General features: G+C 44.4%; 1 protein-coding gene across 1 annotated transcript; it reads left to right on the top strand.

Annotated features, from left to right (window-relative positions):
* Positions 1 to 275: 275 nt before the first annotated feature.
* On the top strand, positions 276 to 10,701 carry PDZK1IP1 (PDZK1 interacting protein 1). Its single transcript, XM_079982391.1, has 4 exons — positions 276 to 454; positions 6,759 to 6,867; positions 7,751 to 7,861; positions 9,452 to 10,701. Exons 1-4 carry the CDS (start codon positions 388 to 390, stop codon positions 9,558 to 9,560), a joined length of 396 nt encoding a protein of 131 aa, XP_079838517.1. The 5' UTR covers positions 276 to 387; the 3' UTR covers positions 9,561 to 10,701.
* Positions 10,702 to 12,544: the final 1,843 nt, after the last annotated feature.

Below are 12,544 nucleotides of genomic sequence, written 5' to 3'. Positions count from 1 at the left end.
GAGCCCCTTTTCCTTTTTCTGGACTCTTTCCAAGCCATTAACGAGGTGCTGGAAAGTCAAGATGCAGTTCTGTGAGCTGCATAACAACCTGATGCACAATGGAGCAAAGAGGTAGCAAGTAAAAACAATCCTCTTAAGTTGCTAAAATGCTCTGGAATTGCTCCATTTGCATAGCTGCTGGTGCATGGCAACCCTCCAATTAATGGGCTTGATCATCCACCAGGCTTATTACCCGGGAGGGAGGCGTGCCCAAATACACCTTGGCTCTTCAGATTTCACATTTTGACTTCCTGCATTCCTCAGAGAAGGAACAAATTCACGGAGCCTCTGCTTACAGCAAACAAATCAAGGCACTGATCAGCAAAGTCGCTTCCCCACACCACCGAAATGAATGCTGCTCTGGCTGTGACCTTTTGTCTCTTGGTCGCTTTGGAACCTGTGAACTGCCAAAGAGGTAACAGATTTCTTTTTTGGCAGATGCTGATTCTTCTTCACCTTTCCCAGCTGATATTTGACCTCTTTTGTTTTGACATTTATTCTGCTTCTACAGTATATACTTGAATTTATGCCTGAAGTTTGTTTGCTTTCTATTATAACAATTATGACACCATGAAACCAACACCAGCATTGCTTAATGCTAGTCGTGTTTATTTGGACAAAATCTTCCATTGCTACATTCACTGGCCTGCTTTATTTCCTCCTTCATCATAGGCTTTTGATTTTTTTAAAAAAATCTGAATGTGCATAGCTGTCTCTTCACCCATATTCCCCTCATCTCATCTCTTTCCATCTCTTTCATTCATCCTTCTCCTTGACTGTGGAAAAATAGAATTTGCAGAGTTTTCTTCCCTTCCTTTAGTTTACCACTGAATTTCCACAGCCAGCCTCCACTCCACTGGAGTTTGGGGAAGCTGCTAGGGCACAACAGACCATGACTTCTGGGCAGGCACGAGCTAAGATGTCTCTGTTAAGTAAACCAAAAGGAACTGTAGTTGTCCAGCATGAACTAATGAAGTAACGCTGGAGCATTCAGACAGCCTTATGTCCCTGGGCATGGTCTGAGGAGGGCACATGATGCAGCCACCTGCTGAACATAAGCAGCAGTTGCGGCCAGTGTCATGGGGGGCAGAGCTGCAAAGCTACCCTCCCACACTGGGCTCACTATAGCTGGGCTGGGGTGGAGCAGGGTGATGGCGAGGTCAGAGCTGTTGCAGCACAGCTGTGGGAGTGCCAGATTATTTCCACTGCCATTTTTGTTTGGTCACTTGCTCTGTGCATTTGTCAAGCAGGCTGAATCTCCAGGGGTGAGGCTGCTTAGCGACACAGGTGAACAATACACCACCAATGCTTGTCCTCTTTACCCATGCCTGACCTCCCTGACACCTTTGAATAGCAGCACCCTTCATGTTAAGTGCAAAATTAAGATGGGAGGAATTTTTTAAAATCCCCAAAACCTGCAGGAAGAGTATTCCCAACATCAACATAGGCAGACTTCTGTTCACTTCTATTTTGCACTGCTGAGTGGAATGTAAGGATCCCTGCAAATACTTCTGAGGGGAAAAAAAATCTGCAGATATGTTCCACCTGACCATGGAAGCTCTCTTCTTTCCAGCTCTGATGCATATGTGGGCTCCTTTGGGAGGGAAGGTGGGATACAGAATTAATCAACAAATAAATGCATTCGCAAATCAAGAAGGATGCCACACACTATAAAAGATGTAAGCCAGAAACATCAGCAGTAATTATGTTTGAAAACTTTTTGCAGACACCATGTCCTGTCCAATGAAACAGCTAGAATGAAGCTGTGGAGTAAGACAGCTTGCAATGAACACAGCCAGGCTGCAGTCTTTGTGCAGGATGTGTCCAAGCAGCAGTTTCCCATGCAGCTGGCTGGCTCTGTGGTTGAGCTCCAAACTGGAAAGGCAGGGCGTTTTCCTGCTACAAAGAGCTGCAAGATTGCACAGGCTGTGGCTCATTAGTACTTCCACAATCTAATAGTCAGACTATGTCACCCATAATGGCCTTGGCAAGGCTACTAAAGTCCTCTTTGGCTGGGAGGAATTTGGCACAGATTTTGGCCGGCCTGCAGGTGCTAAAGCAGCACATCACATAGCTTTGTTTATTGCACTTTTTTAACCTACCTTCATCATGAAGGAGGTCTTTGCATTCTTTGCCTTGTAAATGCTGTTTCATTGAGTAGGTGGGCTGACAGGGCTGAAAGTGCCAACCCTTAAAAGGACTATTTACCTGTGTGCACTAATCAAGTAGAAGGCAGGTAGCTGCAGAGCCCACACTGCAGGGCACATGGCAGAGCTGTCGTTCTCTGGTTTGCGACTCAGAAAGTTTTTCAGCTGTATTTTTGCTAGAGTTGTGCTAAATTTACAAAAGGTTCTCTTAAAAAATAAATAAATGGCAGTCTATCACAAATGGCATTTCATTACTCTCTCCCTCCCTTGCCACACCCCATGCCTGCTCCAATGTGCTGCTGCGTTTTCATTATGACATTTCTGTGACTTTTTTATTGTATGATCCATTCCAGTTAGGGATCACACTGTGACATGATGAAACCATGGTGCCACATAGCCAATCAGATTTAGCTACAGGACAGTGTCACTGACAGCAAATGGATCCCTCTCATTGTCCTCACTCAGAAGGAGACAGGAGAAGTTTTCCTGTTGCACAGATTGCTAGGGAACACCCTCTGTCCTGCTCTACCATGATGTCAGTTTCATTCATAGCATCACCAGGAAAGCACACAGCAAATTTTCACTTTCTAATCAGACCTAGTTGCACATACCGGTAACTAGTTGGGGAAAATGAGGGTGGTCATGTCCATGCAGATGCCTATGCAGATGTACATCTAAATGCATTCTCCATCAGCATTCTGGTTTGTTGCACATGTCTGGGTGAGAGAAAGGAATTCTGGATTTGCTTTGCCAATGGCGACATGTTCCTCATCTTTCTAGGCAGCCACCCCTCGCAGATAGTTTGCCACTCTTTCCCGAAGATATGTGGGAAATGGCCAAAAAATGGACCTGATTCACAATAAACTTTCATAAAAGCACCCCTCATTTCTGTTCTATATTGCCCCCTGCCCAAGAAGTATTTTGCTATTGTAAACTATGAGACCTCATTCCCTCCCTGTTTTCTGTTTTCCTCATGTTTGTCTGCTGCTACCTTGGGACATTGTGGGAAAAGTAAATGGTGGGTGGGGGCAGGGGCATGTTATCCAGGACTGGCACCAGTAGCAAGTCCTGCAAGGAAACAGCTGCCCAAGGATACCAGGTGCTGACACTAACTTGGTACCGTCTGCCAGTCACATAGCTGTTGAACGTATATGGGCTCTGCTAGAAGCTGGCAATCCTTTAGGTGCATTTACTCAAAACCCAGCTGTTGTCCTACAAGCACCTCTGACACAGTGCAGCTTTTCCTTTCCTGTTGAACATTATCTGGACATTAATGGATGATCTGTTAGAACTGTTGGGAGACAAAACAAGAGGGTAGGATTTCTATAGGATGGTGGTGAGTGCCGAATGCCTCCAGTGCCCTTTGATTCAATTCCAATTTTAATTCTGCATAAGGTGGCCAGATGCCAAGGAGAAGAGTTTCCTTTATTGCAATGCATGTGTCAGTCAAAGGGCAGAATGATGTTCTTCTACTTTCTAAAGGAAGGCAAGATGTAAAATGGCAGGAGAGACCTTTGGACTGTCTTTCATCAGCTGCTGTAGTCCAGCATTAACCAAGGGAGAACACCAGTCCTCACGTAGCCCTGTTTGGAGCTTTGAACCTCCTCCCATGGAGAATTCCACAGATGTTTGAGGACTACTGAGCAACTAGGCTCCTGGAATCTGATTTCAAACATGGGAGGGGAGGCCTTTGCCACTTCAGAAGGTATTGACTTAACTGAGCATTCAAAGCTCAGCGGTTCCAAACTGAGAAGAGTCAAGTGAGTTCTGTAAGGAGATGTTTGTAAATTTTAGTTTCAGTTGAACATTCCAGTCTGGGAACATTGGCCCCACTTTTGACAGGCCTATTGTGTACCAAGTCACCATCCTCCTCTTTAGAATGACCTAACAATTAGTGACAGATTACAGCATGAGGAGAACACAGTCTGATTTCTATTCAGGGTGAGGCAAAGGTTGGGCATTTTCTGTTCCAGGAAAGTGGTTTTGAGAAGGCAGCAAAACATGAATGGGCTGGGACAGGTAGTCATAAGAAGCTTGCGAAAGGGCCACCTGCCCTCTTAGAGAAGAAAGTGTTTGTCAACACTGGCAGGGCCGCGGTTTTACCGTAACACGGAATGCAAAGCACTTCCTTTTGGCAGAAAATTCTAGAGGAGGGATTACTTCCCTACCTCCAATCTTTTTATTTTCCTTCTGTGGCTGGATGGCTGCTTACCTGGGATATTGTAGTCTTACACTGGCCCCATCTGCATGAACAATCATGGGGTGGAAATCAACTTTGAGCTATGATGAATGTTCCAACTGTGCAAGCATTGCAGCTTGCCAGGGTGAATGATCTGCCCTCTCTTTCCCCTGTGTGCTATTCTGGGAGATTCTCCCAACACCCTTTAGCCAATTTTGGGGGGCACATATAGGGAAGAGGCGACAAGCAGGGCTTCTGATCATGGGGCTCGTTAGATGAATCTCACCCATAGCTTCCTCCAAAGACTTCTGAGAAGTCTTCTCAGACTTCTGTAGTTTGTTAAGGGTGATGAGAGTTGTTCGGAGACACCTAATCACAAAGCTACAGTTCCCAGAGTTCCCTGGGAAGAGGAATTGGCTACTAAACCACTCTGAGAACTGTAGCTCTGTGAGGGGAATAGAGGCTTCCTAACATCAGAAGGTCAGAGGTTCGAATCCCTGCGATGGGGTGAGCTCCCGTTGCTCGGTCCATGCTCCTGCCAACCTAGCAGTTCAAAAACATGTCAAAGTGCAAGTAGATAAATAGGCACCACTCCAGAGGGAAGGTAAACGGTGTTTCCATGTGCTGTTCTGGTTCGCCAGATGTGGCTTAGTCATGCTGGTCACATGACCCAGAAGCTGTACGCCGGCTCCCTCGGCCAATAAAGTGAGATGAGCGCCGCAACCCCAGAGTCGGCCACGACTGGACCTAGGGGTCCCTTTACCTTTAACAACTCTCAGCAATGTTAAGAAACTGCAGTTCCAAGGACTGGGAATTGGTGTTGGTATGGTGTTGTTTTAAATGCACAGATCTGGTGTTGTTTTAAATGCAGGGATCTGAGGGGCCATGGGAGCTGGATTGCCATTGCTCAAAATGCTAGATTAGATTACCTTTAAGGTAACTTCTATGATTTATTTATGTGAAATAATTTCTATGGCCAACACTGAAGGCCAGCCAGGATTTTTATTTATTTATTTTTTAAAGTAGATTTTGCTCCTGCACAAATTCTCCCACAAGGCACTTCACACCGAAAGTGAAGAAAAGCCAAATGAACACAAAGTGTGCTGGGGTCCTTGCTTGCACTCTGTGTTGGTGCTGCTCCACCCTCAGGCAGCAAGCGCTGAAGCAAGATTCCACTGCCCATCAACTGTTTCTGTGCATGGAGTTGGTGGGGATGACCTTGTCCTTCCTCTTAATCAACAAAGTACAGTACCTTGGGTTAGCCTGATTCTTACATACTTAAATCAGGGGGATGTAAATTTGGCTTTCCCCATGAAAGTTTGACCCAAGAGAATTTATTTAACACTCCCCCCCCAAAAAAAATGCTTTTAGTTCTACTTAATATCAGAACTATTGGGGGAAGGCTGAGGGGGAAAAAAAAGAACAAACACCTCACAGGTTGATTCAGAATTAATAACCAGGTTTCTGGATGAGCATGATACCTGGTGGGAGATGAGACGTGACTGCTTTCTGAGAGATCTCTGCCAGCTAAGAATATGAATTGCATGTTGCCACGGCATTCCCCATATTCAATTGCCTTGGGACTTGTCTAGGGTGTGAAAATATAACAAGGGGAAGAAATGCATCTATGGCAGAGGAAGCATAGATTGTAATCTTTTTGATTTATGCACATGTACTGCTATTTAGATACTGCTACTTCTATTTAATTTGATTAGGCAGCAGCAGTAAGTTTGTCACTAAACAGAAACGGACCCTGCCCAGATAAATTACAGTTGGGAACATAAGAAGCTGCATTATAGCAAGCCAGGCCAGTATTGGCTTAGTATTGCCTACACTGGAAATGGGGAGTCTTTTTCAACCCAGGGGGCACGTTTCTTTCTGGCCAACCTTGCAGGGCCCACATGGTGAGTGAGGATTTAAAGTGGCTTGGACAAATTCATGGAGGAGAAGGCTAGCAATGCGTCCTAGCCATAATGTCTATGCTCTCTGCCTTCATGGTTGGAGGCTGTAGTGCTTCTGAAGACGAGTTGCTGAAAGCCACGAGTGATGTTGTGCTCAAGTATTTCACACAGGAGGGTGGAACACAGGGCTGGTGGGGGAGATGGCCTGGGGAGAGAAGGCCAGAGAAAGAGGTTCAGAGGGCCACCTTGGTCCTGAGGTTTCCAACCCCCTACTCTACACTGGCTGGCAGGGATTCTGCACTGTTTCAGATCTTGCACTGTTTCAGTAATTGTACTAAAGATCTTCTGCATGCAGAACAGATGTTCCTTCAGTCAACTATGAGCCCTTCCCACCAAGTTGGTGAGCATGGTGTTGCATGCCTAATACAGAACTAGCTAGACTACCAGTACTGGGAGCCACAATAAACTTGTTTTCATCCCTTTTCTTGACAGTTCAGCGAAGCCTCCAGCCATGGGTGCAGGGCACCATTGCAGTTACTGTCTTCTTGGTTTTGGCAATGGTTGCCTTTGTTGTCAATAGGTTATGGTGCCAGGACAACAAGTAAGTACCACTGTCGTTATTCCAGCCAAAGATGGTTGCATGGCTTCTGTGTTGATGTATCGGGCTGCTTTGGGACAAAACGAGATGCGATGTCAGTAGATACCTGACTGGATTGCACCCTTTTAAAAATATGTAAAGCAAGTGCATTTACCCCTCTCCCCTAAAAAAAAAAAAAAAAAAAAAAAAAAAGGGTTGGGACTGCAGTGCTGGTGGAGTAGGGTTGAAATCTTCCTTCTACTGTCCCCACTATGTTTAAATCGCACCAACATTTATATTGGTTCTTTTGGGAGGAAGGATGAGACGAAAAGTTAATAAATAAATTCTAGTCAAATGTTTCCTTCCTTAAGTACCCCTTACCAGTCTGTCTGTATACTGAGATATTCCTCTGATACTTTTCTTCAGTAGCCCATGGCATCCAAGCTGAGGTGGGCAGTTACATGGGAGAAATACTTTCAAGTGATGGCCCCTGGCCTGTGAGATGCCCTCCCCAGAGAAGGAAAAATCTTTTCTACTTTGCAAGCCTTTTTAACCTTGATGTGTTCTTATACTGATGATAGTGTGTTTTCATTGCTGTGCCTTATTGTGATAGCTGCTAGACTTTTATTGTTGTTTATCATTATTTTATTATATCATTATTATTATAATGGGGGTGCTTTTGGGTCCTGAAGATACAGGTTATAAATCTGAGAGAGAGAGAGAGAGAGAGAGAGAGAGAGAGAGAGAAGGGAGGAAAGAAAGAAAGAAAGAAAGAAAGAAAGAAAGAAAGAAAGAAAGAGAGAGAGAGAGAGAGAGAGAGGCATTCAAGTGTAGGATCTATGTGATTGAATTGAACACAAGACCTATCCTTCTGGTCTCCTAGTGTACCTTCTGATTATTTCCACAGTGATTCCTTTGAGGAGAAAAACAAAGCAATCTCCATGAGCAGCAACAAAGAAGAGATGCCCGTTTCAAATGGGTCAGAAGGGAGGTATTCAACAACTGCAGCGGACTTCAGGTTAGTTTCATATTTATATATATCAAAAAAGCATAACTAACTAAAAGCGGGATTCAGATTACTCCTTCCCCACATTTACAGATTGCACGAGGAGAGGCCACAGGGTCACCAGAGCGAACTCCTCCACCACCAATGCATGCAGCAGCCACACCCTCTCTCTCCACCTGTACATTTTGACAGCATGTGAAAGGGGTCTATGCACACACTCATCACCTTCCATTTGCATGCAGCCTTTCCATAGCAGACCATGCTCACGGCAGTTCATGGCAGGCTTGCATAATTCACTCACAGTTACAAGATGTAACGTCTTGTGAATAGACACGGAAAACTGGCCTCTAAAAATGCTCCCCACCTTTCCGCTCCGAGGTGCCACCCATTCTCATTGTGCTGCTGAAATCTCTCCACTGATCCTAATTACAACCCTCCTGGCTCACTTCTGAGCACCTCCTTGGTGTTGACAACTCTCCTTTCTCTTAGCTCCATGAAGCTCTCAGTGGAGGTTTCTGTGTGAGGCCATCTTAGTTCCCTTGCACCTAGTGTGGTGCCATAGCATGGATCCCAGACACAAGGAGTCCTGGGAAACACACAGACCCAGTAATCATTAAGCTCATCAGAGGAAGCCTTGCTAATAACACTGTGACTTACTGAGTGTCAGGTGGCAAGTGGAAGTGGCTCTCCCTATGCTGGTGTCTGCCTCTGAACATCCTCCCCACTATTATTCAGAAGACACAGGCTTCCACTCTTTAATAAAAGTTTTTTTGTTGTTCAGGCTTTCTTGGAACTCTAGCACTGCACCCTTCTGCCCTATTATCTCTGTGTTGGTTTAATATGTATTTTACTTCTGCAAACCACTCTGAGAGTTCTTTTAATTTAAGAACATTATGTTAAAAAAAATCCCCATGTGTCACTGCTTTGTCTTTCAAAACTGTGGCCTCCTCCACCCTGCAAATCTGAAACAGCTCTGTAATCCATGTTGCCTTTCCAATAACAAATCACCACACCTTTCCTCATTCTCTTGTTTCCTTGACACGTGCCCAGCCAGTTTCAAGAACATGGAAGGAAAGCACATAGTATCAGCCACTTCTGACTCTCTTTGTAGCCTGACTCCATTGGCTGGCTCTGGACATCTGAAAAGAGTTTGAATAGCTTGGGGTGCAATAGGGGTGCCGTAGGCCACACTGGAAGTGGAATCCCAAAATGCATTGCTTGGCCTATGAGCCTCTTGTTTGACAGCCCTGCATTAGCACCATTGTTTCTAAAAAAGAATGAGTGTGCATAGCCATCCTTAGTGCATCTGTGCATCTGACTTCAATTTCATAAAACAGATGCTTCAAACATCATGAAAACCACTTTTACTTGGCTCTGACTTGAGATGTAACAGTTACTTCAAGGGTTAAAATCCCTGCTCTGCCAGAAAATTTGACTGTGTGAACTTGGGTCTGCTGGGATCTTTCAGCCTGACTGACTGCACAAAATTAGGATAAAAATAAGGAAGAAGAACCATACGTACTCTGCCATTCTCCTTGGAAGCTGGGTATGATGCAGTGAAGTATATAAATAATATGTATTTTCTGTCCCTTAATATTTCAGGAGTGAAGAAGGCCCCCATGTTTATGAAAACAAAGTCGAGTTGGAGTGCAGAAACACAACTGAATGTCATAGTGAAAACAATATTCAAGTTCTTACCACTTGCATGTAGCATCTTTATCACTACCATCCTCACTTCTTGGTCTTTTCTTATCCTGCCGATATTATAGACTCCATACAAGAGACCACTTCTGCACATTAGTTATTGTGCATGAATTTAATTACAAGGCATTGGCTGCTGGCTGAGTGAAGCCTATGTTTCATTTCTTTTTATGTTAAAACTTTTCCACACCAGATTTCATGTTGCTGTTATAGTCCTGTGTTAAGTTTTGAGGTCATCTGTGCACCTCTCTTGGGAGGAATAAACTGGCTCATCATGTCAAGTCCAACATCAGAATCTTTACCAAACCTGATTGTTAGTGTTATTCCATAATCACCACAGACATTCTGGGGGCCTGAAACCAAGTCTCTTGCACTAGGCCCTGGATCTTCTGCCCCTCTCCCTTTTAACCCCCCCCCACCCAAAAAAACCCATTTAGCTTACAGGGCACCTAGTTGTGCTGCAAAGTCACTCACCATCATAATCTGTGAAGACCTACAGGGTCCTCAACCCAGAAGATCCTGCCTAGAAACCCTTAGAGCAAAGCAAGGGGCTGTGAAAACCAGTCTGAATTTGCATCTAACACATGCAAACATCATACAGACTTTTGCCCCAAGTCTTCTAAGTACCCAGCAATGCCCCTAAGATTAATTATTATTTCTTCTTAGCAGCTATTGCTGGATTGTCATAGACAGCAAACACAGACCTCCTTGAAAGTCCTCTGTAGCCCACTGCTATGTCCCACCTGGAAATTTCCTGGTGAGAAACTACTCTTTCTTCACAATAAAGCATCTACATGGGAACAGCAAATAGGTATTATCAACTCAAGCCTGTAATTCTCCACCAGATTGCTTCATTTGATTCTTGCTCTGCTATGGAATTGCCACAAGGACACACCAGCTACTAGGGCATGAATAAAGCCTATGTGGCTCAGATGCAAGCCTTAGATGTGAATCAACTGCTTTTCTTTCCATGTATGTATCAAATGAGTGGAGGATTTGTTACCCGCAAGTGAGTGTTGGCTGATACTTATTGATTTTTTTTTAAGTCAACAGTTTTATTGTGGGAACAAAATCCCAGGTATAATTTCCCAATGTAAAATGGATTACTGTGTGTATTTTTAATTGTTTAAATAATCAATAAAGATATTTTTTAATTACAGTCACACCAGCTAGCCTGCAAAGCAGGATGTAACAAAATCCTGTGTTTCAAAAGTTCACAGGATTTCTTCCACCATTTCTTCCCCAGTGATTCAAACCCAAACCTAGTTACTATTCCTTCCTCAAAATGACTACAGTGCTGGCAACCCTACCAGATCATTGCTCTTTGGGTTGTCTTCAGTTTATCCTATAGTATGGGTGATTCACTCTTCCTTAAGACCCAAGACTCTGTTGGTGCTGGCCACTGCTTCTATCCTTGTGTGAAGCTGGGAGAGAGGGCATATAGATGGAGATGATAGACAAGGCTGCTGCCCATTCATACTGGAGACTAGAAGTGTCCTTAAAGCCTCTTTCATTCAAATTTTGTGCAGCTCAAAATGCAGTCAATGCATGCTAGAATATGGGAGAGAACTATTTCTAAAGTCAAAATCACATTGCATTTGAATTAATGATGTGGAATCTATTAAAAATTGTGTGTGTGTGTGGGGGGGGGGGGCTTAAAATAGCTCAGGAACTACAGTCCTGCTCTATCCACTCCTACATTATAGCCTTTTGAAGACATGGTATGTTCCATTTTATAGGAATGCATGACCAAGATTCACCCTCAACTCATAGCCTCCAATTCAGCAAATTCTTCTTAAAGTGTGTGCTTAGCTGCACTCTGTCAGAATAGCACTTCTGACTCCCCTGTCCTCCCTTTTGTTACAAAAGTACTGCAAACAATTGATTTCTGTTTTGGCAATTGACACTTTTATGTAATAAAAAATGTTTCCAATTGTCCCGGGTTCAAAGTTACACTTGGAAATGTTTCAACGGTGCATGCCAAAGCGCCAAAAACACGACAAAGGGTAGATGGAAGAAAACTAGATGCTCTAGAGTACTCAGTTGTTGATTTGGATGGGAGGGTAAACAAGGTCACATTTTCTTACATTCTATATATTATTGGTGGTGAACAAGGGTGGAGGGATCAGCCTATTTTCATTCCATGTCAGTTTTACACACACCAAATCATGGGTGCTTTGATTCAATTTTTGTGGACTTTTTAAAAAAATGCATTTAAATTGCATCTGATAAATCTGATAAAAAACATACTTTTGTATTGTTTGCCCCATAAAATGTGCATTTTGTGCACACTTTAAACACGAAACACATGCTTTTGTTCATATTTTCAGACAGTGACGTGCATAAGCCAGCTGATAGCTGCATCCCAGTCTACATAATAAGTTTGTGACCAGGACATCTGTTTGGCTTGCTGCGAAAAGTGGGCAAAACAAATTTCTCCTCCATCCCTAGCAGCATGACTGACCTTTCCTCAGTCTCTGGAGTTTCTAACAGGCACTTTCTACTAGGCTGTTTATTAACCAGTTCTCCTATGTGAGACGTTTTATTGAACATATTATGCTCAAGGGCATACTAGACATGACACAGTCCTGGGACTAGAATTCCCAGTCTATTTTCTTGTCCAAAAATCAGCTGCAGGGGCCCAAGATTTGCACCAGTGCAAAGGAAATGGGTAACCCAGGGGCATAGCTAGCTGCTCCAGTACCTGGAGCTGCAGGAGTGGGGTGAGCTGCCCACGGGGGCACCGTGGCGATCCGCCCAGGGAGGTGCCATGGCGAGCTGCTCATGGAGTCTGGCTGGCGGACGCAGGGCCCTGAGCTACCGTGTCACTCCCAGGAGAGACATACAGCTCAGGTGCACTGCAGGCCAGTGCTGCCCCCGCAGTAAGTGCTGCCCCCGCAGTGTGCCATTTTGTCACCCCCTCAGGGATGACACCTGAGGCGGGCCACACCTCCCTTCCTATGCCCCTGGGGTAACCTTTAGCTCCTATGGAAA

The sequence above is a fragment of the Podarcis cretensis genome, assembly GCF_951804945.1.
Source record: "Podarcis cretensis genome assembly, chromosome: 6".
NCBI classification, from domain to species: Eukaryota; Metazoa; Chordata; class Lepidosauria; order Squamata; family Lacertidae; genus Podarcis; species Podarcis cretensis.
Note: the sequence above shows the minus strand (reverse complement) of the source record. Positions and strands in the feature narration are given on the sequence as shown.